We start from the raw sequence: 23,730 nt of genomic DNA, 5'->3' as shown, positions 1-23,730 counted from the left end.
TAATGCAATGCATTTGATGTTACAGCGTGTGGATATAAGTCCATTTTTAAGTAAAACAAGCCACTGATTTTTTTTTTTTCCAATTTAAGCCTTAATTACTCAGTTCAGATTAAAATAAGTAATAATCCTCTCCCTGTAGCAGTAACTACTAGTATCACTTCACTTATTTGGTTTGGTTTGTCTTCTAAATAGAAAAAGTCAGATAGGTTTTCTGAGACTGATTGATTGTGTTGGTCTTTTTTCAATATAAAGCCTTATTTATCCCATTTATACTTAGCCCAAGATAATGATTTCTCAGAGAAGATTTATCTTACTAATAGTAAGTGCCTGTCTCTCTTTTGACTAAATGACTAGTTTAGACTGGGTGTCTAATTTCTAGATAGCTGAAGTGAGGTGAGATGAATTGTACCTTGAGAGGGGAGTGTTTGTGTCTTTTAAGGCATATGTTATGTTACAATTTCTTGTGTTCCATATAGCAGTTTTTAGTTGAGTATCTCTCACCTCTCCATGCATTTTTTGCATCTATGTCTGAAAGATCAGGGATGTTTGAATAGTAGGTTATCAGACTGTTCCATGTATAAGTAAAGTAGACCAAGTTGGACATTAAAGGTTCATATTCTCACAGTTTTCTCCAGCAGTGAATTTGATACGGGAAACTCGAAGTACTTTATGAAATATGAAGAGATTTTCTGTGGTTTCTATTTTAATCAGAAAATGAAAATTTCTCCAGTATAAACAAAAAGTCTAGAGAAAGAGCATATTTTTTTTCCTCTCTGAATATGAAATCTTAATTAAGCTAAGTTGCCTGTTTCTGTAAGTGCTGATAGTCAGATTTAAGAAACAAACAGTATCCTCATAGGCCAGTGACCATTGTAAATCAGCTTGTGGATTCATGTTTCTTACAAACATTTCTCTTCTGACATGTGGAAGCTTACAGTCTTCCTTTAAAAAATTCATTTAAAACATAACAGTGTGACACAGTTCAAAAGTATGTATATAAGTTTAATGAAGCGTGAGATATCAGTGAAATGAGAAGACTGAACACCACACCAGGTCTGGGGCAATGATGTTTCCAAAGTAGTAGCAGCTACAGGTGCTACTTCTTTTCCATGATTTCTTATGTTATCTTTCTCCTGAGATTATTAACTGCTCTTTGGTCTTAGACTAGAGGTTTTAGCTTCTGTTAAGAAAGTGCAGGGACACTTGGGATGTTAGCTAAACTTACCAGAAATATTAGCTGGTGCTTTTTGGACAGTGCTAATATTTAAAAAGCTCAGACAGTGGCAAGGTATTTGAGATTCCTTGGTTAACATCTTCGTACCATTACAGCTATGCTGTACTTGCACAAAGCCGAATCTCCTGGTTGGAAATGTGAATACTGTATTCAAATGTATGGAGAAAATGAAATAGTCCTAGTTACATGGTTTAAAAAACAAAAACGAAAAAAAAAAAACACTCTTTGGCTATTACATTGAACGCTTTCCATATATGAAATAGAGGCAGCAGCTGAAGTATTTTCATGAGTATCAAAGGTCACTTCAAATATTCTTCATATGGAGGTTATTCTATGCTACTGTACCTTATTTTGCTCATATACTGCATCAAATATTTGTATGTCTGAATATTGATTATGTGATATTGAGAAACTAGTATGTGTTGTAGAAAGAAAAAAGCAACCATATTTGGGTTAATATTCTGTCTATACTCAGTCTTATTAAGCCTTGGCTAAAAAATAATAATTACAAAAGACGTGTTTTGGTTAGAAAATTATTTTTATTAGTAGTAATTCCTTAATACAATGCATTAATGTTGATACAAACATTTCAAAAAATAAAAACTAATTGCTTTGAGATTTCACACATCTAGGTTGTGATTTGAAATGCCTTTTCATTCAAAATGTTACAATGAAATTGCAAATCTAATTGAAATACTTGATTATATGGAAACATTTTCGAACATTCTTATTGGAAATTCCAAAGTTGGCTCTGTACTGAATCTGAACAAAAACACTGCTTAAAATTACGCAAATTACCACAAAATTATATTAAAAAGCTTAAGGGAACTTGGTTGTACTTTCTTTATCATCCCTGGCAAGACATGCCTATTTTTAGTGAATATTGTATTCTGCCTTGTGTTTCACTTCTACCAGAGGTGAAAACAACTTCTGGTATTGAGAGAACAATTATGTGATCATGAACAAATGATAGGTAAAAGGAAAGACTGAAATTTCCTGTCTGCTCAAGGAAGAAAGTAGATCTTTTGTAACCAGAAATTTCTTGTTTGGGAAAGCAGACAGACTGTTCTCCTGAGCAGATATATCAAAGAGATGTATCGCTTTCTGAGAGGCGAAGTGATAGGCTGGGTGAACTTGAGATTAAAAAAGGAATTTGATGGGTGCAGTGAGGAATCCTCTGATTATCTTTTCTTTTGGCACAGATGCAAATCTCCTACTGCAGTGTTTAAAGGTCAGCTGTACCAAGCAGAGGCTGAGAGATGTAATAGGAGAAGTGGAGGCAATGATGAAGTGAACTCTATGTTCTTCATCTCTTTCCGCTCAGAACACAAATGTATCATTCTTTGTAGCTTGATCTAATAATACTGACTTCAGATCTACTACTCTGATACATAAACTTGAGGGTTTAACCTGTTGTGTAATTCTTGCCTTTTTTTTTTTTTTTTCTTTTTTTGCTATTTTTTGGTCTTGACTGTGTTCTGGTTCACATTTCTTGTGTACGCCAAGAAATACTGGTTTCTGTGAATTAAGGATTTCTAAGGTGAAACCTGTTACTGACAATGGACAATAACAGACAGCACATATATTTAAATGCATACATTAATGTATTGATGTACAAGAGCAGGTGCATGCAGGACATACAGTTTGTTGTTAAACAAGTGTGTTGGTTGGTATAAAGATTTCCAGTGCAGGAAATGCAGCACATCTATTGAATATTAATTCTCCTTAAGAAATCAATATGTTAAAATGATGCTTTAAATCCTAAAGACCTAAAGGAGAAAAATCTTGAGTTCTAAAAATATTTGTAGAGAAATAAGTAGGTGTTTTTTTTTTTTTTTTTTTTTTTTGCTTTTTAGCTAAACAAGTTACAGGATGCGTAGTAACAAACTGTGCAAATACTGACAGAATCATAAAGCTAGTTCACGAAAAAAAATTAAGATCTTGAATAAAACAACTTGCTGGCTCTTGTTACTTTTAGCTACTTCTAAAACTAGCTTTTAAAAATATGAGACTGATATCTTTAATGTGTTGGCAGAACTTTGCTTATTATTTTGGTCTAGGCTTAGCTTGCTTAGTGTAGGTCCCCAGGCCCCTTACCTGGTGATGCTGACACTGTCTCTGGATAGCAGAACACAACAATGAAGAGGATAAAAATTACAGTTAAACTACTTTGCCACTTAAACATGATCAAACTGCTGTATATAGAGTGACTGCAGTCTTGGATTGGCACCTTTATTATTTTAAATTTAACTATAAATAATCTTTTAGTTGTTTGTAGAGCCTTTCCTACTAACCTAGTAGCTGAACACAGAAATATGTTTGAACTAATGTGGGCCAAACTCATGTAAGTGCTCATCCTTCACAAAAAAAAAAAAAAAAAAAAAAAAAAGTTCTTAAAAGATAATGTTGATTTCATTTGTGTTCAGTAGCATATTGGAGACTGCAGGAAATATCCTGGTCCCTCATCTTGGAAATAAAAATGAGGTAGATAAACTGAAGAAGGAGACAGAGAGGAAATGAATGGATCTGTCATACGAATCAATGTCGGAGCCTGGAATAAAACAAAGATAAATGAATTTAGTTAGCTGAAAATCAGAATTAAACTCAGTCAAGAATGTCCATGTAAGGGTTTATCTGAAGTACTTCCTTCTGTTCAGAGACTCGTTAATTGGTGTGATTTCTGTAAAGAAATTGAGTTATATATATTCCTGCTTATCTATATATGCATCAAGAAACTTACTACTTTTCATTCAATGCTATTGGAATCCCATTTCCATTAAACAATATAGAAGAACTTATATATGGTACAAATGAAATGTTTTCAGCATTTAACTTATTAATAAAAATATTTGCAAAACTCAGGGTTAAAATAACGTTATTTGGTAATCAAAATGAATCTAAATTGATAGTAAATTAATAAGCGCATGACAAAAAACTTCTTTTCTCTTAATGAGGCAAAATACAGTGCCAGTACCTCTTGAAATAAAGCTTTATACATCTGCCTCCTAGTGCAAAACTTTTCTACTGAAAGTTAGTTTCAACATGGAATCTGCAACTTAATCACGATAATTTGCTTTTCATACTCTGTACAAACATTAAATACCTCTCTTCAAATACAACTGGAAAATTATCACTTAGTTGCCACTCTGTCTGACTTCATATGTAATTTGTAGCATCTTCGTATGTCAAATTCTAAATATTCAGAAAATTGGGTCCTGAGAGCAACTCGCTGTGGTTCTGAAAGAAATTGGCAACAAAACAAAAATAACAATCAACCCACAAACTAAAAAAAAATAAATTAATTCTTGTGCTTTCTAAGACCAGTTTACAAGAAACGGCCTTCAAGAAGCTAGTATTAAAACCTCTGAACATCTAGTAGGTAAGGACTACGTTCCCTTAGTTAGTTTTCTTCTACTCAGAGCTAACAATCATGGGAAGAAAACCACAATGGGAATTCTGAAGACCACCACAAACAAAAAAGATTTGCAACCCAAAGTAACACTTAAATAATTTCCTGGTGGATAGCAGCTTGAAGTGAAATGAAATGTATCAGTCCACAATCACTGAATTTTTCTTTACATGTTAAGGTGCTTCCTACACAAAGTACTGACAGCTTTAAGATTCTTATTTGTTCCCATCCCTTCAAAGATGGTAGAGAATTGAGGTATTCTCAGCACTGCAGAATCACCCATTTCTGTGGGTTTTCATCTCAAATTGGTCAGCACTAAATAAAAATAACATCTTAATGTTTAATTACTTGTTCTTTAGAGTTGATTTTACTTAGCTGTTGAAAAACTCGTTTTTGTCAGTTGCAAAACTCTACAACTGCATCTGTAGAGGTCAAACTGACAGATTATTGGAACATCTTTGTTAACTTCCAGGATATCAAAAGAGAGCAGAATCTTTTATTACTCTCCTTGAGAGCATAACCAAAAGACAAGAAACATGGATGCTGTTGTGCACAGGTGTTTAGTTTTCAGACAGTTCAATGCAAAGGAATTTCATCCCAAGACATAAGATACAAGTCTGGGTGTTGTTTTTTTGCTAGCACTTTTCTTGTTACTGTTCTTCTTTTACCCATAATGTACTTCCAGTTGTTTCATCATATAGTTACATCTGTCTCAAAGTAGCAAATAAAGACCCTCAGTTGAAGAGTATGTCATCATCCCTGGTTTTCAATTTCTGTTTAACTTCTATCATTTGTGTGCGTTACCACACACAGCAGCTGTCAGGGGGATGCAGGATCCTATTATACAGTGTAATCTGCAGACACAGAACTAAAGTGTGGGTTTTTTTGCTTTGAAAATCTATATCTAAGTGTGAAACATGCAGTACCATATACAGCTCATTATTGCATGGAAAAAAAGGAAAGAATATTTGTTAGTTCTGTGGAAGTAAAATCTACCTGTCAGCAGACTAGAGGACTTTTTTGTAAATAAGACAAGCACTTCTAAGCAGGATCAATATTTATGAATGGCAAATGGATTTTCATTACATTACCACACTAATTTCTAGGATCAGTCTACCCTTGACAAATTAACTTTCTGCTCATATCTTACACGTTTCTGATGGTTTTCAGACTCTTAGCTAGTTAACACAATGCTTTGCTTTTGATATGAAAACCGCCTTTGGTTTGCTAATTTACATGTATCCTCAGTTGTATGGTTCTGAATAACCATTCAGTAGTCTTCTGTTTTTGTCCCACTTTCTCACTTCTAGGAGACCAATGTGCAGAATGCTTGTTCAGGCAGGATATAGTTAATGGCACATCCTTGAGATCAGGGTAGCTGAGGTTCTTTTCTCGTAGGATCTTCGTTGCTGCAGTTCTATTAAATCCAAAGATCTTAGCTCATCCATTGTAGCAATCCAACTGTTGACTTTGTTTGCTAATTTTAGTAAATCTGTGATTAAATAGTAAACAATACCAGTCTAAATACAAACTAAACCCCCCCAAAAAACGAAACACAAAGCAAAACCTTCCCCACTTTACTTACTTTTTTTTTTTTCTGTAAGGTGTTTAGAAATGAAACTTTTAATGTCTGAAACACAAACTTAATTCCAATAATATTGTTAGTTAGGCCTAAAGCTCTATTTTCCCGTATTTATCGGAATTTATTTCTGTGCTGAAGTCTCTGAGAGTCCTTTAGCAAACCTACCTGGTTGACAAGTTTATGTGGCAGCTGTCAGTGAAGAGCATGGTCAGCCTCACTGGTGTACCTACAAACCTGGTGTTGTTGGGTGTTGTTCTTTTTGTTTGTTTGCAGATACCATGCAAAAGGATAGCATAAGGATAGTGGTGTTATTTGTGGGGGTGTGGGAACTAGTTTTGAAGAAAAAGGTAGCAGAAGAAAAAAATCACAGATGCTTTAAATGCAAAAATGCTTAGAATTCTGACAAAAGGAACCTGATAACAGTAATTGGGAGATGGCAGGGCAGGCAGGTGGAAGGAGGCTTTCAAAGACACGTAACTTGTTCTTGATGCATTGGAGTTGGTAGAAGGATGCTCAATCGAGGGCTAGTGTGGTCATAATGGTGGAGAAAATTATTTCCATAAAATTAGCTTAAAGTCAAGCATGTACTTCTAACCATATACGTAAATGTTAAGATTTTGAACCTCTCTATTTTGGTTCTCACAGAGTTTTAACACCTTGCAGCAAGTCCTGAATTCATAATATTAAAATTTTAGCACCTTTATGTAATTAATTAAATAAGGCCCAACTTCCCTATTACTGATTGAGCTTCAGGTGATAAACGGTGACATTTTCATTAATCCTCTTTATCACAGCCTTTATTGCATAAGTGTGAAGAAAGAGAACGAAAGATAAACAACCAGAAGATTGAACACAGTTCTATGTCTAAGGGGTATATTTCATCAGTTAGAAATGTCAGCCACCTATTACCATGAGGCAGTGTGTACTGTAAGTTATGCAAGCTCCAAAAGGAAATTGTCTTTGTTCAACATGGCCTTCTCCCCCTCATACACCTGATTAATATTTTTGCTGATATTGTAACGACAGCTGACACGGAAGTGCAGTGGCAGTTACTTATTTCTTGAATTACTGCAGAAACTGGATGTAGAAGTTTATCAAATTGATGGAAATTGTGATAATTGTGATTCCATGTGATATACCCAAATTTTCTTTTTTGACAGAAGTGAACTGTTTAGCCAGCCTCCCATAACAGAATAATTCTGAAGTTCCAAAAAAAGGCAAACATCACCCAAGTCTTAACATCAGTTTACCAAGGCTTATGTTTCTTAAATACCAAATATCTGCATTTTTGTGTGTATGCTGTTGTTAAAATGATACAATTCTTTTCCTTGTCATATTGATAGTCATTTTCTCCCTCCCTTCTTCTCCCCCTCTTCCCCCTTGGAACACGGCTGCTGTGATTCCTGGTGGAGAAGAAGGTATATGCTTCCCTGTGGAATGTTCTTTGTTCTACATGACCTTCTTTATGCTAGTTGTCAGAAGTGCATATATTAGAAGCTGTTCCTTCAATCAAATGAGTATATAAGCAGATACGCATGCATGTAGAGAGGTACAGAGAGGTTTGCACTAACTTAATCTCTTTTGCAAGCCAGTTTTCCAGCCTTAAAACATGAAGTTATGTTTTAAGATGTTATGTTGCAGGCTATAAGAACTCGAGTAATTTTCTAGAGGATCAGACAACATGTTTGTTTGCTTAATTCTCTAGTAATAACCTTTTGGGGTACCTTAACCAATGCCAAACAGCTTCCAAACTAGTATTTTTTCCCCTCTGCCAGAGTTGACTTTTTCGAAGACTCTACCCGATAACATGAATTATTGAATACATTGAAATAACAGAGAAATGTCGTGAAATGCAGTTTGTGCACAATACTTAGGCTATCAAATATTTTGTCTTTGAGGCAGGAAAACAAAGTAAGACAAATTCTTTCATATTGAAGACATAACAGCATACATCAAATTGGAGCATAGTAGCTGAACTCTTTAAAAAAGTAGAAAACAAAATCATGAAGAAACCTGCTATAGGAAGTCAGGGACTAGAATTTCTCATCATAAGAAAGGCAAGTTATTGTTCAACAGGGAAGTTGGATGCTTTTTGTTTTGATAGTTTGGCTGAGACAAAAGCCACCTACTGTTAGCTATTTCCCTTTGGCATAATTCTTCCAATGGGAAAAAAATAAAAAAATTAATGCAACATCCAATAATTTGAACACAGTTATTTCACATTGGTCACATTTTAATATCATTGCATTAAACTTCTTTTTAGTAAGTGTTTGCCTCGTATTCAAAATACTGAGCACATGTGGAGAGAGAAGTGCAGATCTCCTCCCCCTGGTATCTGATGACAGGGTGTATGGGAACAGCACAAAACTGCACCATGGGAGGTTTATACCGGAAATTAGGGAAAATTTCTTTACCGTTAGGGTGGTCAAACACTAGAACAGGCTTCCTAGTGAGGTGGTTGATGCCCCATGCCTGTCAGTGTCCAAGAGACACTTGGATAATGCTTTAACTTCTGGTTAGCTCTGAAGTGGTCAGGGAGTTGGACTAGATGATCTTTGAAGGTCCCTTCCAGCTGAACTATTGTATTTTTTTTCACACCAAATTTCTAAAACTTCATTCTCTTGAAAAATACAGGGAATTGTTGCCAGACCCCAGGAGCCTCCTTGTTGGACTCAGGACAGAATTACAGTGCCTAGACATGTTTCTTCTTAATGAAGTGCCCTTAGCCAAAACGATATCAGCTGTCTTTTACTCAGCCAGTCTGGTAAAGGAACAGATGGGCAGGAGTAGCAATATCCCAAGTATTTTTATGATGGGAAGTTCATAGCACCATTTTGAGTTTTAGCTTAATTAACGTGTATCCCATCACCCTTTATTTTAGGAATCATTTATAGGTTAGAATTCTAGACTTCCTTGCCTAGAATTTGTTTTCTTTTGAAACTTATTAGTAACCTCTGCATCTGTTGTTGTTGGATGGGCATCTACCAAATGGTAGGATTGTTTTTCATATGTTCGTCATTTTACCACGATTAACAGTGAATTCATTTGCCTTTGTTCAAGGCCAGCATTCAGTGAAGAAAATACAAACTCGATAGGGGCTTTGACAGTGAATTTAGTAGGATTACAGTCCTTAAGTTGTGTTTACGTGTTTGATGGTCAGTACACACATAAGCACTTTCCTGGATGCCATAGAGTTCATCTGCAGTTTTGAAATCTGAATGATTTTGTATGTAAATTCTGATTGCAAGGCTTACAGATGGTTTTAGTGTTTTCCTTTATGATCAATTGTACCTTTCCTAGAACAGAGATTGCATTACACAAATGAGTGAAGGAATTCTTATAAATGATTTATAAACCTTTAAACTCGACTAACATAGTTTGAGTGATGCAGAAATATTTTATGTTAGTACAACATATATTCCATATAAAGTGTAGTAGCTAGGAGACTACCTCCAGCTCCATTGCAGTTTGAATTTGCTGTCTTTAGATGGCTTTTATAGTACCTGCAGAACACAGCTCATGATACCACTCACAAAGAAGAGAAGGAACACTAATACACCCAAGAAAAAATATTTAAATATTCATTTAAGGGATTAAGGAAAGGTAAAAATGAGCAAGAAGATTAATTATGTTTTTAAAAAACCTGTAGCATATAGTGAAAGTAAAAGAATGTACTGTAATTTTTTTGTGTGCTGTGACAGAGATGAGATTTTTACCACTGGAGCAGTGTAACATTTATTTTGCTTTAAGGACAGCTTAGTTATATAACATACGTATATGCTTTTATTTCATTGTGAGTGAATTATGGATTGCTTTACAAATAAGTATAATTAACTTGAGTAGTTCATAAAATGCTTCCAATTCATGTTTGTATCTTTAAATTTCAATTTAAAATTTTAATCCAATTTAGCATGGACAGTTTTTTTGAATAGACCCACAATATACCCAGACTACTGCCTATGCTGTAGATCTGATAATAGTTCAGTGGGAAATAAGAGATTAAAGAAAGCAAAAACGTTGCCAGTAAGAAAGCAGAGCGTTACACAGTAGCTTTGCAGAAAAAATGCTTTGAAACGAAAAGGCTTTAAGGCTTTTTTAAGCTCTGTGCACATGCCCTCCTGTCCTAGGGGTAGGTGCCACAAAGGCCACATGGGTCCCTGCTGCACTGTAGTGCTGCCCGACGGGGGAACGGGGTTGCCTGGGCCCAGTACCGCTGAGAAGTAGGCGCAAGGGGTGCTGATGAGGGCGCCATGCTGCTCCCTGCAGGCCTGTCAGTGTCTTGGCGAGGCCGCCATTTTGCGGCAATGCCTCGCCTCGGGGCAGCATGGCGCACATCACCTTCTGGCACGTTCCACGGCCGCAGTGGGTTTATGGCGTGGTTGGGTGAGTTCTGCTCAACAAAATATATGTTAGCACATTTCTTAACCGAGATTTTAAACTAGATTATAAGCAGGCTCTTCCTTTTTCTGGAAGTTGAGTTTCTTTGTATTTGGCCTAGGCTTTTCTGAGTAGTGAGCTGAGTGGTCCTGAGGAGAAAACTGCCCAAGCAGTGCATGGCACAGAGTATAGGGCAATTCAGATGTCCAAAAACTAGAATATCTATGGTTAATTATTTATTTTTTATCAATTTATTTATGTCAAGAGGTGTTACTTAGCCTTTTGCAAACACTACGCTTAATGGCCTTGTATTTTGAGACCTAGTTTTCTAAAGTGAAAAAAAAAAAATCTGAAATATTAAACTAAAATAAAAATCCATGAGACAATTATATAAGAAAGTACAATATACTTTTTTTTTTTATTATTGTTTGCTAAATGATCTGTCAATTTTTTTTTTTTTAATGATTTTATATGAGTAGTAATGGGCTCTTGGGAGCATATGTGAATGGATGGTCACAAATTAAGGATATGTAGTCAAGGTTATAGCACTGTTTTTGTCAATATTTGCGCTTAGGTTGTTGTTACTATTAAATCTTGAACTGCTCACTGATGGAGTGGTATGGCAGGCTTTCTCCTGTGGATTTTTTTTTTTTAAATGCCCACTCAGTGGAAACAGGACAAGAATAAAGGTCCTTATAATAATAATAATAAAAATATTAAGGTGTGAGTCTGTAAAATGATTGTATTCTTAGATTATAGTAGATAGAATTAATGCACCTGCATTCTGTGATTATTTCTTGCCTTGAGTGAGGCAATATGAAAGGCTCTGTCTTGCTTTCTGGTAAGCATTAAGGTGCTCTTTTGTACAAGAGTTTCTCTGAGTTATTCTCCTTTATTTCAATTCCAGGAAAAAATGAGTTGTCAACATTGTAACTGTTGGAAAGTTTAAGGAAAAAGTGAGTCATCCAATTAATTCTAAGTGTAAAACCAAACAGTTACCTGATAGTAAGATTTTTTTTCCTGTGTTCAAATATGCTGTGAGGGGTGCCACACCATTTAGCAATTGGTTGACATTACTGTCCCGAAAGTGGCAAGCAGATGACAGAGGTGTATGACTTAGGGAGTTTGTGTTGTACCTGGCTGGCAGTGCTTCAATGGCTGAACTTTACTGGCCTTTTAGAAATCCATTCACTCTCAGAGCAAACCTTAGACTGGCCTGGTCTATAGATGAGAGTGCTGCTGACCAGATATACTAAGAATGCTGGGCTGCAGCACTTGCAGTACAGAGGGAGAAGATGAACAATCTCTAGGATTTTTGGATTTCTTTTAACCCAATGGTCAAGCATCAACAACAAGAAAATAAAGACTTCGAAACGCTGTGCTTACTGAAAGAGCCTTGTTGTGTAAATGAAGAGATAATATGTTCATTTACTTCCAAGGATAGGTGAGATTCCATCAAAGTAAGTGTGCCTTTGTTGTGTGTGTTGTTTTTTGTTGTTTTTTTTTTTTTTTTTTTTGGAAGCACAGGTGTTTATGCAATAGACATACAGTGACCTTTCATCAAGAGGACCTTCTTGTAACAAAACAAAACAACAACAACAACAAAAAACACCACAAAAAAAAACCAGCAAACATTCTACAGTAGTAATTAACAAGAATGGTAGTTGAGAATGGACTAGAATATAAAGTTACTGTTTCTTGCTGGGGAAAAAAACAAAACAACAAAAAAACCGCAAACTATTCCAGAAATTTGTGCTGTTGTACACTTCCTGTATTGCAGAACCAGGTCCTCAATATTAATGTTAGATAGCATAGTGAATTGCCATACTTTCTGCAAGGGAAAAGTACTGTGAAGGACTGATGTTGATGTGGATTAAATTCTGAAGGTATGTTTTGTTTTTTCTGATCCTTGATTTTCTCTGATTATCTATGGATGTGTTGTTTTGCGTTTTTTTCCCCATTATGTTTTTTCTACATAGTTGTAGTGCGATATTTATTACCTTTCTGAATGGTGGTTCTTCAACTTTTCTGATCCTTTTTTTCATGTATTTTCAGATCAATTGTGCTTATTAGAATTGAGCTTTTAGTATTAAATATAAATCTGCATTTTAAACCAGTTGCATCAGATCAGTTTTCTTAAAGCGTAGTTTTATTGTGAAAGGATAAATACATAATATTTATGGGGGAGTATTTCTATTTTGAACTCGCTTAAGAAGTTCTACATTTTACATTTTTTCTCTCAAAAAATTCATTTTATATTTTTCTTCTCATGGGTCCTACTTCAAGGAATTGAAGAGATTTACACTGAAACAAAAGATAGATATTTTTGGTATTCTAAGTGATTACAGTGCTGAAAGGATGTCCAAATTCAAGTCTGTGCTTTGAATTAAATAGCAGATTGGCAGAAACCTGAAGCAGGTTTCCCTTTTTAATTCTCTTCCCCTCCAATCTCACTGTGGCTTTGGGAGCATCCTTTTTTTTTTTTTTTCTTTTAAAGTTGTTTTCTTGTATATAATTAATTGTATACAAACTGTAATTCTGATTTCCAACACTACGTAAATTTTGTTCTAAAATGGTGTAGTGTAGGGTGTAAAATGAGAATTTAATTAGGGACTTACCTTAGTCACATTTCATAGGAAGCTACAGGGCTGCTGATGTGTATTAGTTGTTTCCAGTAAGAATCACAATTGCCAGTTCTTCTCAGCCATCCATGCTGTTGTAACAGATTGTTAAGTAAAAGTATTTGAAAGTATTTTAAAATCCAGTAGTTCCATACTTAGACCTTTGTACTAGCCAAAAGCAGGCATATATGCCATAGGAATAGAAGTACTGTGCTTGCTATACGTAAGTGTTCTGTAGTCACAATTTCACAGAAAGGTGCTACAAAATATCATATTTTTCTGGAACAAGGCAGAATGTAAATATTCTACAGGAAAGAAAAACAACTAAGATTACATTATTAAACTGGTTGAAGTATTTCTATTTATTTATTTTTCTGAAGAGAAAGGCAGTAGTAAAGGAGCTGGGATTTTTCTGTTCCCAAGCATCAGCATGGTGGTGGAATTGTCCTGAGCTGTGAGTTCCCACCTCATTCTCAGAGTTGAGATCTCTGCAATCCTTGAAAACATTGCCATGGTGGATAAGTTAATTGAAGATTTCCAGTTTTATGCTACAATGTTGCCAAGTGTACACCAAACTAAGGCTTATGGGTCTCCAGACCTAAGAGCCTCCACAGAAGTTGAGCAAACCATGGTTTTGAAGGACTTCGGAACTCTCTGGTGACAGTGAAGAATATCTAAGCTGTCAGGGCTTGTCTGTAGCATGCAGTAGAGTTGGTAAGAGGCAATCTTGTTAGCTCTTGTTTTCTAATAGCAGACACTGTTGTGAGTACAGCATATTCTCTAAGTAAATCACAGTCACTTGGGAGCAGCACCAAACTTGGATGGTTAGCCTGACTTTGCACTTGGAACAAGTGCCGTCACCAATTTCTACACTGTTCTGCATTGTACAGTGTAGGCATGCCCTTGAAACTGCCAACATTTGGGCTTGTGGTTGGTGCAGAAAGCTGGAAATTTTGGAGCTTCAGGTTGTAGAGCTGGCAATTTCAGAAATTCCAAGATCTGAATTCACCAAACAAATTATGTGTCTTGGCAAGTGTCTGTCAGAGATCTGACAGGTATGCTGGATTTCATTGGAATTATAGCTGTGTTTTGACAGATAGTTGAGGTAGCACATGTCTGAGAGACATATGGGTTTTGGAAAATTGACATTTCCAGTTTTTAAAAGCACTTGAGAATTTTAAAGTAAATTAGTCTTTAACTATGCTATAATGAGATCTTAAGGATAAATTCTGAGTTTTTGGACTAGAATGTTACGTATTTAATTGTTAGAAAAACATTTACTTACTGCCTCTCTATTTAGTCTGCACTAGCAGAGTTCCAGTACAAGTAAACCCACATATGTAGTGAGTCTGAATAATTTTTCCTGTAAGCAGTTTGTTGTGGCAGACAAATGAAGTAGAATTTGTTTGCTTTAATGGTAACAGATTCATCTGATGATGTTAATACAATGAAAGTTTCCTCCCTTATAGGTTACTTGAAATGCAAAGGAGTTATTGATCACCTTATAAATGCATTTTTCTGTAAGGTTGTAAGTTTTGCAGTATTAAAAATGCAGTCTGTCTGTATTAACACTGCATTTTTCTCTAATGTCAAAATGAAAAAAAAAAAAAGCTTTTATACAGTGGGAGAATGTATTTTGGCGGATAGCAAGTGTATTATTTTACCTTTTGACTTGAAAGCACACCAAGATGAATATAAATAGTAAAAACTGGTTTCTAATTATTATTTCTGTAACGAAGAAACTGAGAAGTTCCAACTGTGATCAGATCCCTGCTGCTTAATATCTCTAGTGATACCTAAGGTGATATAGTCTATTTCTGAGTTCCTGGAAGCATAACAGAGGTCCATTGTGCTTTGCCTAGTAAGTTTCCTTGAATAAAGATATTCATCTGAGATGCTGATGTCATGTATATAAAAGAATCTAACAGAACATTCCAATTGATTTTATTTTTCTCAATACTAGCATGAAATTTCTGATGTCAGTAGGGTTTATAGAATCGTAGAATCATGTAGGTTGGAAAAGATCTTCAAGATCAAGTACTCTGAGGTCCAGAGAGGGAATCCTTAGCCTAGTTTTTCAGCTGCTTTTAGTGTGAACAAGACTTAATGAGGTTCTGCACCAGGCCTGACACAGGTGGAGAAAAGTAAATCATTCCTGAAATGTTACTGGGCAGGGTTCTCACACATATGCCATCTTTGCCTCAGAATATTGTGTTCTTTACTTTATTTTACATTTTTATTTCGGTTGAGACCCCAAAGATTCCATAGGACTTGCTTTTCAGGGCCCAGGATAACGTTTTGGGTAGTTGTGTGGGGCACAGGATATGCTTCCAGTTGTCTAGTGGTTGTTTCCACCATTGTAAGTACATGGTGCTTGCCATTGTGAGTTTGAGGGGGTGTGATATAATGAGTCTGCAAGACCCCCACATATTTATGTTTCAGCCATCATCCTCTGTACCAGACAGGCTTTAACCACTTGGCTTGCTTACATTTCACATTCATGGCTAACTTGTGCAATAGCTGTCTTTTAGGTGGAACAGCTGTTAATCTAATCACCTACTCTGAGGGTGACAGAGAACTCTATTAGAACTCTACTTAGGCATAAGGTATATAAAGTGAAATTGTGACACTCAAGTGATGAGAACAGAAAATACTACCCATTTTGTCTAAGGGCAATGAAAGGTTTTGTTACGTCAATCAAAATGAAAGGCAAAGGACTAAATTCACTATTTGTATAGCAATGTAGTATGAATTTCTAATGCCCAGCCAAAATGTTGTAACGCAATAAACATTCTAAAGTGACTAACCAACTACAGCTTGCTTTAAAAAACAAACAAACAAAAAAAAAACACAAACACTTTTATTGATTTTTAAAAGACTTCTAGTGTAGACAATGCAGTCCAGTTTGTTTTGGTTATAAAGTGGCTTAACATAACTTCCTAATACTTATATCCTTACTTTGCAGCTTGTTCTTTGAGAAAATTGTCATGAATTGGGTCATCACCAGGGAATACGTAAAACTGAAGTGTAAGCAGTGGAAGCATAAAATTAGGAACAATCTTTCTCAAATACTATATTAAAAATATAGTTGACTAAAGTGAAAGAGAGTGCAGTTTGAGTGCAGTTGTAAAAATGGAATTTCTTCCATCCTAAAAGTTACTTTTTTTCTGTGGACAAGATAACATATCATACAGCGGGGACCAATGAACTGTGTTGGAATAGCAGGAATAGGTTCATAAGTATTTCTAAGAAGGCACAGCTGTACATGGAAGGCCATTCATTCTAGCCCTCATCCTCTTCAGAATTTTGGATCGGAAAAATAATTTATTTGGCCTTGGGCTAGCTAATTCTGTGTAATTATTTACATTAATTAAATAATAAAAGCTTTCGGTAGCAGATCATCATTGAATTATTGTTCTTTGTTAGAAATACTGTATTAAAATGTTGATAAATGAAGATTTGTGTTTTTTTGCAGCACCTGGGTCATACAACTTGTTGTGTGAGTTTTGAATAACTGCAAATTAACTGTGTATTTGTTTTGTATCTCTGTTGGTAGTTTCTGTGACACTATGGAGGACTATTTCTCAGGTAGTTCTTGGTCTACTTTAATGTAATACAACTACATCAGTGAAGGATTATGGAAGCTAGCAAGTATGGTAGTTCACATAAGGGCCTTGCATGACCTCAAAATGATTAAAAGATCTACTGGATCTCAGTATCCCAACCACTCTTGTGCCTTTATCAAGGCAGCCTGTTACGGTGTATTGATGCTGAGCTGCACTGCAGTCAGAGCATGTTATTTTTCTTTCATCTTTTCAAACTTGTTGAACTGTGGAACCTTGTAGCAGCTTTTTTTTTTTTTTTTTTTCCTATAAAGGAAGCTGTATCTCCATTATGTGCAGTAAAATACAGGACAGACTTGAACTTCCACATATTTCGTGTTTTCTTTTACATTCTCAATATAAGGTGTGTTGATATGACTCTTTTAGTGGAAAATTCTACAGCTAATAAAAATAATGATCTGTAGATGGCTCAGGACATAAATCACTATTTTGTTATATCAAGTCAAGGCAAATCTTATTGGATCTTTAAGATCTTAAATGTAAGTTTTAAAAAAATATGTGGACACATGGTTTGAAAGGTTCTGAAAAACAACAGAACAACAACAAACAACGTATATGAAGTTACAAAGTCCTAAGTTATCTAAATGCAATGCTGCAGGTATTATGTGGTGAACCTGAACTGGGGAGAAGTCATGAAATTTGTCACTGTCACTGCTTTCCATAGCTCCTTTTCTCTGAGTTTTCCTGTTCAGCTATGTTCTTGGACAAATTAATTTCCCTAAATAATGAAAGCTTCCTTGCAGAGATATTTTTGGAAAGTTTGAGAGTATAGGGATGAATATGTGCTTACAAAACTTTGTTTATTTAAGGTTGCCAATCTTGCCTGTTCATTGTCAACAAATGAAGATGGAACGAAAATCGTGCAAATGGCAGCTAATCACATCGAGACTTTGTGCCCACAGGTATGACTTTTTCAATTAATTCCTGTTACAGTGCACTCAGCATTCACTGTGTTTTTGTTGCACAACATAGATGTTTAGTCAGGCTTCTTCAGTCTTGCATTCACATTCCATCCACACATGTTAATGTGGTAAATGGAGACCAAACGATAAATAGAGGGCACATACTTAGTTAATCCTTTTGTTATTTCTTATTGGTTAACATAGGAATTATGAATAATCTGTATTATTTGGACCCTTTAGAAGTCATAAGAATTGCAATTGAAAAAACATTGTTATGTTTCTGAAATGTAACCAGATTGAATGAATAGTGTACCATGATAAACAAATGGGGAGTGTCTTTACTGTTGGAAAGCACAGTACATATTTTGACTTGAACTTGAAATGTTAATTACATTTTGCTTTATTTTTTGTGTGTATGTGAACGTTAAAGTGTTAATTCTTCTGATTATTGCCAGTCGAAAAGCTTGAGCTTTTGTCTTAAGCAAATGAATGAGAAACAACACAGCTGCAGATACATTTTTGGTACTTACCTTCTAAAAAGTGTATTCATTCTATATTTCTCATGTTCAGAATTCTAGACATGAAAAACTTATGCAGTTACATTATTATTTTGTTCAGAGCAGAGACATTACTGATTTTTGTGAATCTGATGCAAGTGCTTCAGCCTTGAAGCTGCGTAATTTCAAGATTTAGTTCTTTGAAGAACACTGCAGTTTACATAGTAGCCTAAGTATTCTTCTCTTTTTGTGTGGTTGAATGGTAAGGATAGTGGAAATAGAAGGTGAAGAACAAATATTAACAGTATGTTCAATTACAAGCTTGAGGAGTCCTTTTTATACCTGTTGAGTAAATGGCAAGACCTGGGAAAAAGAAATTTATATCAAGAAAAAGTGATACTCTGAAAGTATCACAGATCAGTGTTCTGTCTTACAGAATCACAGAGTGGTTTGGGATGGAAGAGACCTTAAAGCTCCTCTAGTTCCAACCCCCTACTGTGGACAGGGCCCCCTCCCACCAGCCCAGGTTGCCCAAAGCCCCATCCAGCCTGGACGTGAACACCTCCAGGGATGGGGCATTCACAGCTTCTCTGGGCAACCTGTACCAGTGCCTCACCACCCTCTGAGTGGATAATTTCTTTCTAATATCTTAATCTCCGCTCTTTTAGTTTAAAGCCATTACTCCTTGACCCTTGATTCACTTAGACCTTGATTCACTACACTCCCTGAAGTGAATCATTGTTTCGATGTCTATTTTTCTAACAGTTTTACAGTTCAATGTCTTTATACATGCAACTGTGTAAAAAGGGGTATTTGCTTTATTGTGTTACTGCTTTGTAAGGTTGTTGGCTTGTAAGAAGAATTAATGAACAGCTTCTTCCAGCTGCTTTGTTTCTCCAAGGTACAAGTGCACCTTTATAATACATTATTATGCATCCAGATGTAGCATTTTTATTGAAAACATACTCTTTTCAGTATTGCATCTGGTAGCAGAAACACCTAAAACGGAATTTTGACTACAAGATTGTTGTTTTTGTTTTCCATGGCTATTTAAATTGCTAGGATTTAATTTCCTATAGTAAAATTGAAATTTAATGTGATTTTTGGTGTCTTTTTAAACTTTGCTGTGGTGGCTTTTTTATTTCTTTTTTCTTTAACTTTTTTTTTTTTTTTTAGCCTTTGGTAAAAATGGGTGAATTAGTTGAAGATTATAGATCTGTCTAAATGGAAAATGTGGTATGTGATAAGATTATATTACTATTAGTGGTGTGTTCATTGTGCAGAATTTGCTGCTTTCTCAGATAAAGATCATTCCCTGTGAAAGCAATTGTTGTTTTACCAAAGTAAGAAACAGCAGAGTAAGGTTTCTGTGTTTCACAGGAAATCAGATTATGCTATATCATTTAAAAATTCTCCATGGGGAAAATAATTATTTCTTAAGATCCCTATAGGGCATATCAATTAGAATTCGGAAAGTGGAAATTTGCATGCAGAAATCCCCAATGTTCATAACTCTGTAGAGTAAAAAAAAAAAAATAGGGTTTTACTTTTATGTGCTATGAAAAACATGTTGCCTGAAGGGAACCACATGCTTTGGATTAAAATCTAAAAAGGTTGAATGCAAAACAAACAAAAAACACACACAAAAACCAAAATGCACAGAAAATGGTGTGGAGTCTTTGGACTTCTGCAGATTGGAGCATTAAAATAGCACCGGTGAAAAGGTAGGTAGAAAATTGGAAAGCCCTGGAGGAAACCCTTCTAATTGTTAAATTCATATTGCCTATGTTCTATTAATTATACTGTACTGTACTGAAAACGTAGAGGGTTGGTTCTGAACTCTGATGACCTTTTTTAATCAAGTGAGATTATTAGCAAATATTTTGACTGTTCAATAAATAAAATAAGCAAAAAATCTGTTAGAGGAGATATGAAACAATGTTCATGAAATTGCGTGAATACTTCATGAGGAATGAATGTCAAAAATATTTAATTTTATATCAATAATAGAATGAAGAGAGAAAGAGCTGCTTGCACATGTTTTAGTGAAGGAAAAATAATTTCTGTTCATGTTAATAGCTTTTGGTGGAAGCATTTTCTTGAGTGTTGTCAGGTAGGTAAAATCTAAAATGTCACTGTTTTTCTGTGTTGGAATCCATATTGCTTTCCTGGTGTGGAAGCCAAATAATGACCTCATCAAGTCTATGAGAAAGATAAGGAAAAGAATCCACAAAAGCAAACAGTATTGTTGAGCATCGAGGGTGCAAACCTGTAGAGTTATTTCGTAATCTAGAATTTGGGTTTGTTCCCCTCATGTTTCACTTTAGTGATACGTTGGAAGAAGTGTCTGGTTCCTTGTACTGTTAGTCTCATGGAGTAGGTCAGGATACCTGATAGAGGGTAAACCTGTCAGAGAGATGGAAAAACTCCCTAAATGTAGGACAGTAGAGATTAACAGACACAATGGTTCCAATTTTTCTGTCTAAATTACTCTAGAAATTTACATTTCCCTCAAATTCAGACTGTGATAAGCTTTCATGTGGCTCAGCAAGTACACTAGTTTCACAGTATGTGAGTATATAAAGAGCAGCTAGCAAAGAGCAGGCAAGCTAAATCTATTTCCTTTTTAGTGCTTTCTATTGTTTTTTTTTTTTTTTATATGTGTTTATGAGATGCAATTATAAGGTGAGAGATCATCTGCACCTTCTGAAAAGTAGGAAGAAGATGGAGGTTGATCACAGATGAACTCTTTTGCTGCTTAACAAAACAATATCCACTTGATTAATTCTGTAAAACACAGTCGTTAAGCAGTTGTTAAGATGTAAGGGGGGTGGGGAGGGGACTGCGTCTGCAGCCATAGGGTCTCCTTGGATACACCTTTTTGCATTAAAAAACTTGTTGTGGTGTGTGGAGCAAAAAAAAAATTACTCTGGATGCCAACAAACCATCTTTTATCTGTAATCACAAGTCCACAGTCAGTGACCAACCTTTTGCATTTGAAGAGTGTGTTTTCTGTCAGTGGTTTAGGGAGCTCTGCTGAGGGATCAGCTTGAGGAATAAGCCTGCCTTCTGCAGCAGGCTCTGAAGGAGGGAGAGGGTAGTGAGAAGAAAACAATTGGTCAGATCTTTGGTGAAGCTGAAAGCTTTAGATCCCTGATTTAACCTGGGATATGGTACAGTGTTGAGGGAGATGAGAGAAGCAAGATAAAACAGTATCCAAGTTAGGTGAAGTTGTGCTGCTTCTCTCTGAAACTCATGTCAGTCAGAAGCACACATAGTGGAGGTGCTGTGATGCACATAGTGACATTTGATACTGACATTTTACTTCTTGAAGGAAAGAAAGCCAGTGAGAACCTACAGTGTTAATTCAAACAGATCTCGAGTGTATCTTTTTGAGTGGATGAGTGACCTTGAACTGAAACTTGGACCAGATGTTTGTAATTGGAGATCAGAAGTGGCCAGGGTCTTGAGACAGCAGCTGAGAAAAGCTTCAGTATTTCAGAGGGCTCTGGTTAGAGCCTTTTTATTAGAATAATTAAGGATCCCTAGGGAGATTTAAGAGCAGAAAAATTTTGGAAAAAGGGTACCTAAAAAGGTAAATATTAGTTTTACTTCCTTTGAAGATGAACTTGAGGGATTCAGATCTTGCTAGAGTTTGCTTGCTACTGGTTACTGAAACACAATTGGCATAGGGAAATTAGTTCTTCAGTGAGCCACGTCCATTCTGGTATATGCATGCAAGGAAGCAAAAGGCAGGAAAATTACATCAATGTTTATGGTTCAGTATGATCTTTATTTGGTGATGAGTAATCACTCCTGTGTAACATTATTCTCAGCTATTAAAAAAAAAAAAAAAAGGCAGGGTACGCACAAGTATAACTAGAACCTCAGATCTTAGATATTTTTCTTGAGTTCTGTTTCTCGCTTAAGTATTGAGAGATAGATGGAAACCCCTTGGCTATAAAGCTGTTAGGTGAGAAGGAAATTTGGGTAGCTAGAAATCCATTAGAGATAGAGTTACTCTTTGTGTTAAAAGGAGAAAAGAAACTGTTTATGTTGTTCTTAATGTTATTTAAAGGGGAACTCAAATCATGCAATTTCACTCATGAACTCTTCCACTACTTCATGAGGGATCTAACAGAGAAAAATGTACCAACTCTTTGTCACAGGTTAGGTAGGAATCAGGGAATTTTGGTACACTACTGGTGTGTAAGGGATGACTTGGAAATTTCCACTGTTTCTTTTGATACATGTGTTTTATGCTCTGAAATTTAGACTAAATTTCTTTCACTCTGAAAACTCTCAGGGAGAAAAGATAAATGATCTGGTCATACTTTTTTTTTTTTTTTTTTTTTTTCTTCCCTGAAAACAGCCCTATTAGTATCCTGCTCTAAATCATGCTGATTACTACTTTGGTTTGCAGTGGATTAGGACCTTTTCTAGGTACCCAGCGTGTCTGGGTTTATTTTACTATGACATTTCTTTCTGTATGAAATTCAGTGGAGAAATTCAATAAACGCAGGACTGCTACTTTTTAAGTGAGGACCCTCCCCATTCCCACAGAAAGAATCGAGATAGATTAGCCAAGATTAATCAATGTACACAAAAGCATCTGATAAGCATCCTATTTGAGTGCAGTTTTCAGTGTAAAATTTCATCCTTTTCGCAGTCCAAATCAAAATGCTTATTTCTGGGCAGGTGCCCACTGTCTTTTAAGTAATTGTTTGGGTAATGCTATTTAACACAATATATTGAAGTAAAGTCACAAAGCAAATTCTACTCTTTGTAAATTGTTAATAAAATGGCAGAGTTCAAAAATGGATTTTAGACATGGCAAGATTCCAAAGTCTTGATGATAACCATCTCTGAAAACAAAGCTACGGCTCTTATGCAAGCCTGCTGGTTGTGCTCTGGAACAGATGATGTTCAAGTATGCTATGTTTTGACCTGTGCTACCATAGTACTGATCTCTAACATTTAAAGTGTATATCATATAGGGTTTGTTGCTGCAGTTTGTATTTTTATATTTGCTTTTCTTTCCCCTCCTACAATACTTATATATATGTATATATTATATATATATATATATACACACACACACTAATGAAAAGAGCGTAACACTTAACACATTTGTGGAAGACACAGCTTGAATTCTTGGTGCTGTCTTTCCTTGCTGCTTCAAACTTCATATGCTGTTAGTTATTTTTAACGTAGTTCTGTATGTGGCTATTAAAATACCACTGAAGATAGAAGCTGCATTTTTGGCTATGTGAATTTGTGAATAAATCACTGTGAAAGTTCAAGTAACATGGAGAACTATTGTATGTGGGTGCTATTGAAAGGCATTTAGATACAGCTATTATGAGGCATAGGCAACATGGGTTCTTGAAGGTAAAGTCCTGTCTTAGGACTTAGGTCTATGATAATGTCACTTGTTTATTGGATGAAGGGGAGGCAGTGGATGTAGTCTTTCTGGATTTTAGTA

General features: G+C 35.6%; 1 protein-coding gene across 14 annotated transcripts in view; it reads left to right on the top strand.

Annotated features, from left to right (window-relative positions):
- CTNNA3 (catenin alpha 3) overlaps window positions 1–23,730 on the top strand; it is a 523,550-nt gene that overhangs the window by 292,132 nt on the left and 207,688 nt on the right. For 13 of the 14 annotated variants that reach the window (XR_005821804.1, XR_005821805.1, XM_040564586.1 and 10 more), the window contains one exon: window positions 17,656–17,748. Coding sequence is in view for 11 of the 14 variants with exons in the window: in XM_040564586.1 (XP_040420520.1) it covers window positions 17,656–17,748 (93 nt within the window). In the remaining 3 variants the exon portion in view is untranslated. Of the gene's footprint in view, window positions 1–10,525; window positions 10,609–17,655; window positions 17,749–23,730 lie in introns of those variants that run through there. The other variant, XM_040564592.1, reaches the window with a different exon arrangement.

The sequence above is a fragment of the Cygnus olor genome, chromosome 7 (genome assembly GCF_009769625.2).
Source record: "Cygnus olor isolate bCygOlo1 chromosome 7, bCygOlo1.pri.v2, whole genome shotgun sequence".
Lineage (NCBI taxonomy): Eukaryota > Metazoa > Chordata > Aves > Anseriformes > Anatidae > Cygnus > Cygnus olor.
This window is presented reverse-complemented; position numbering and strand designations above follow the sequence as displayed.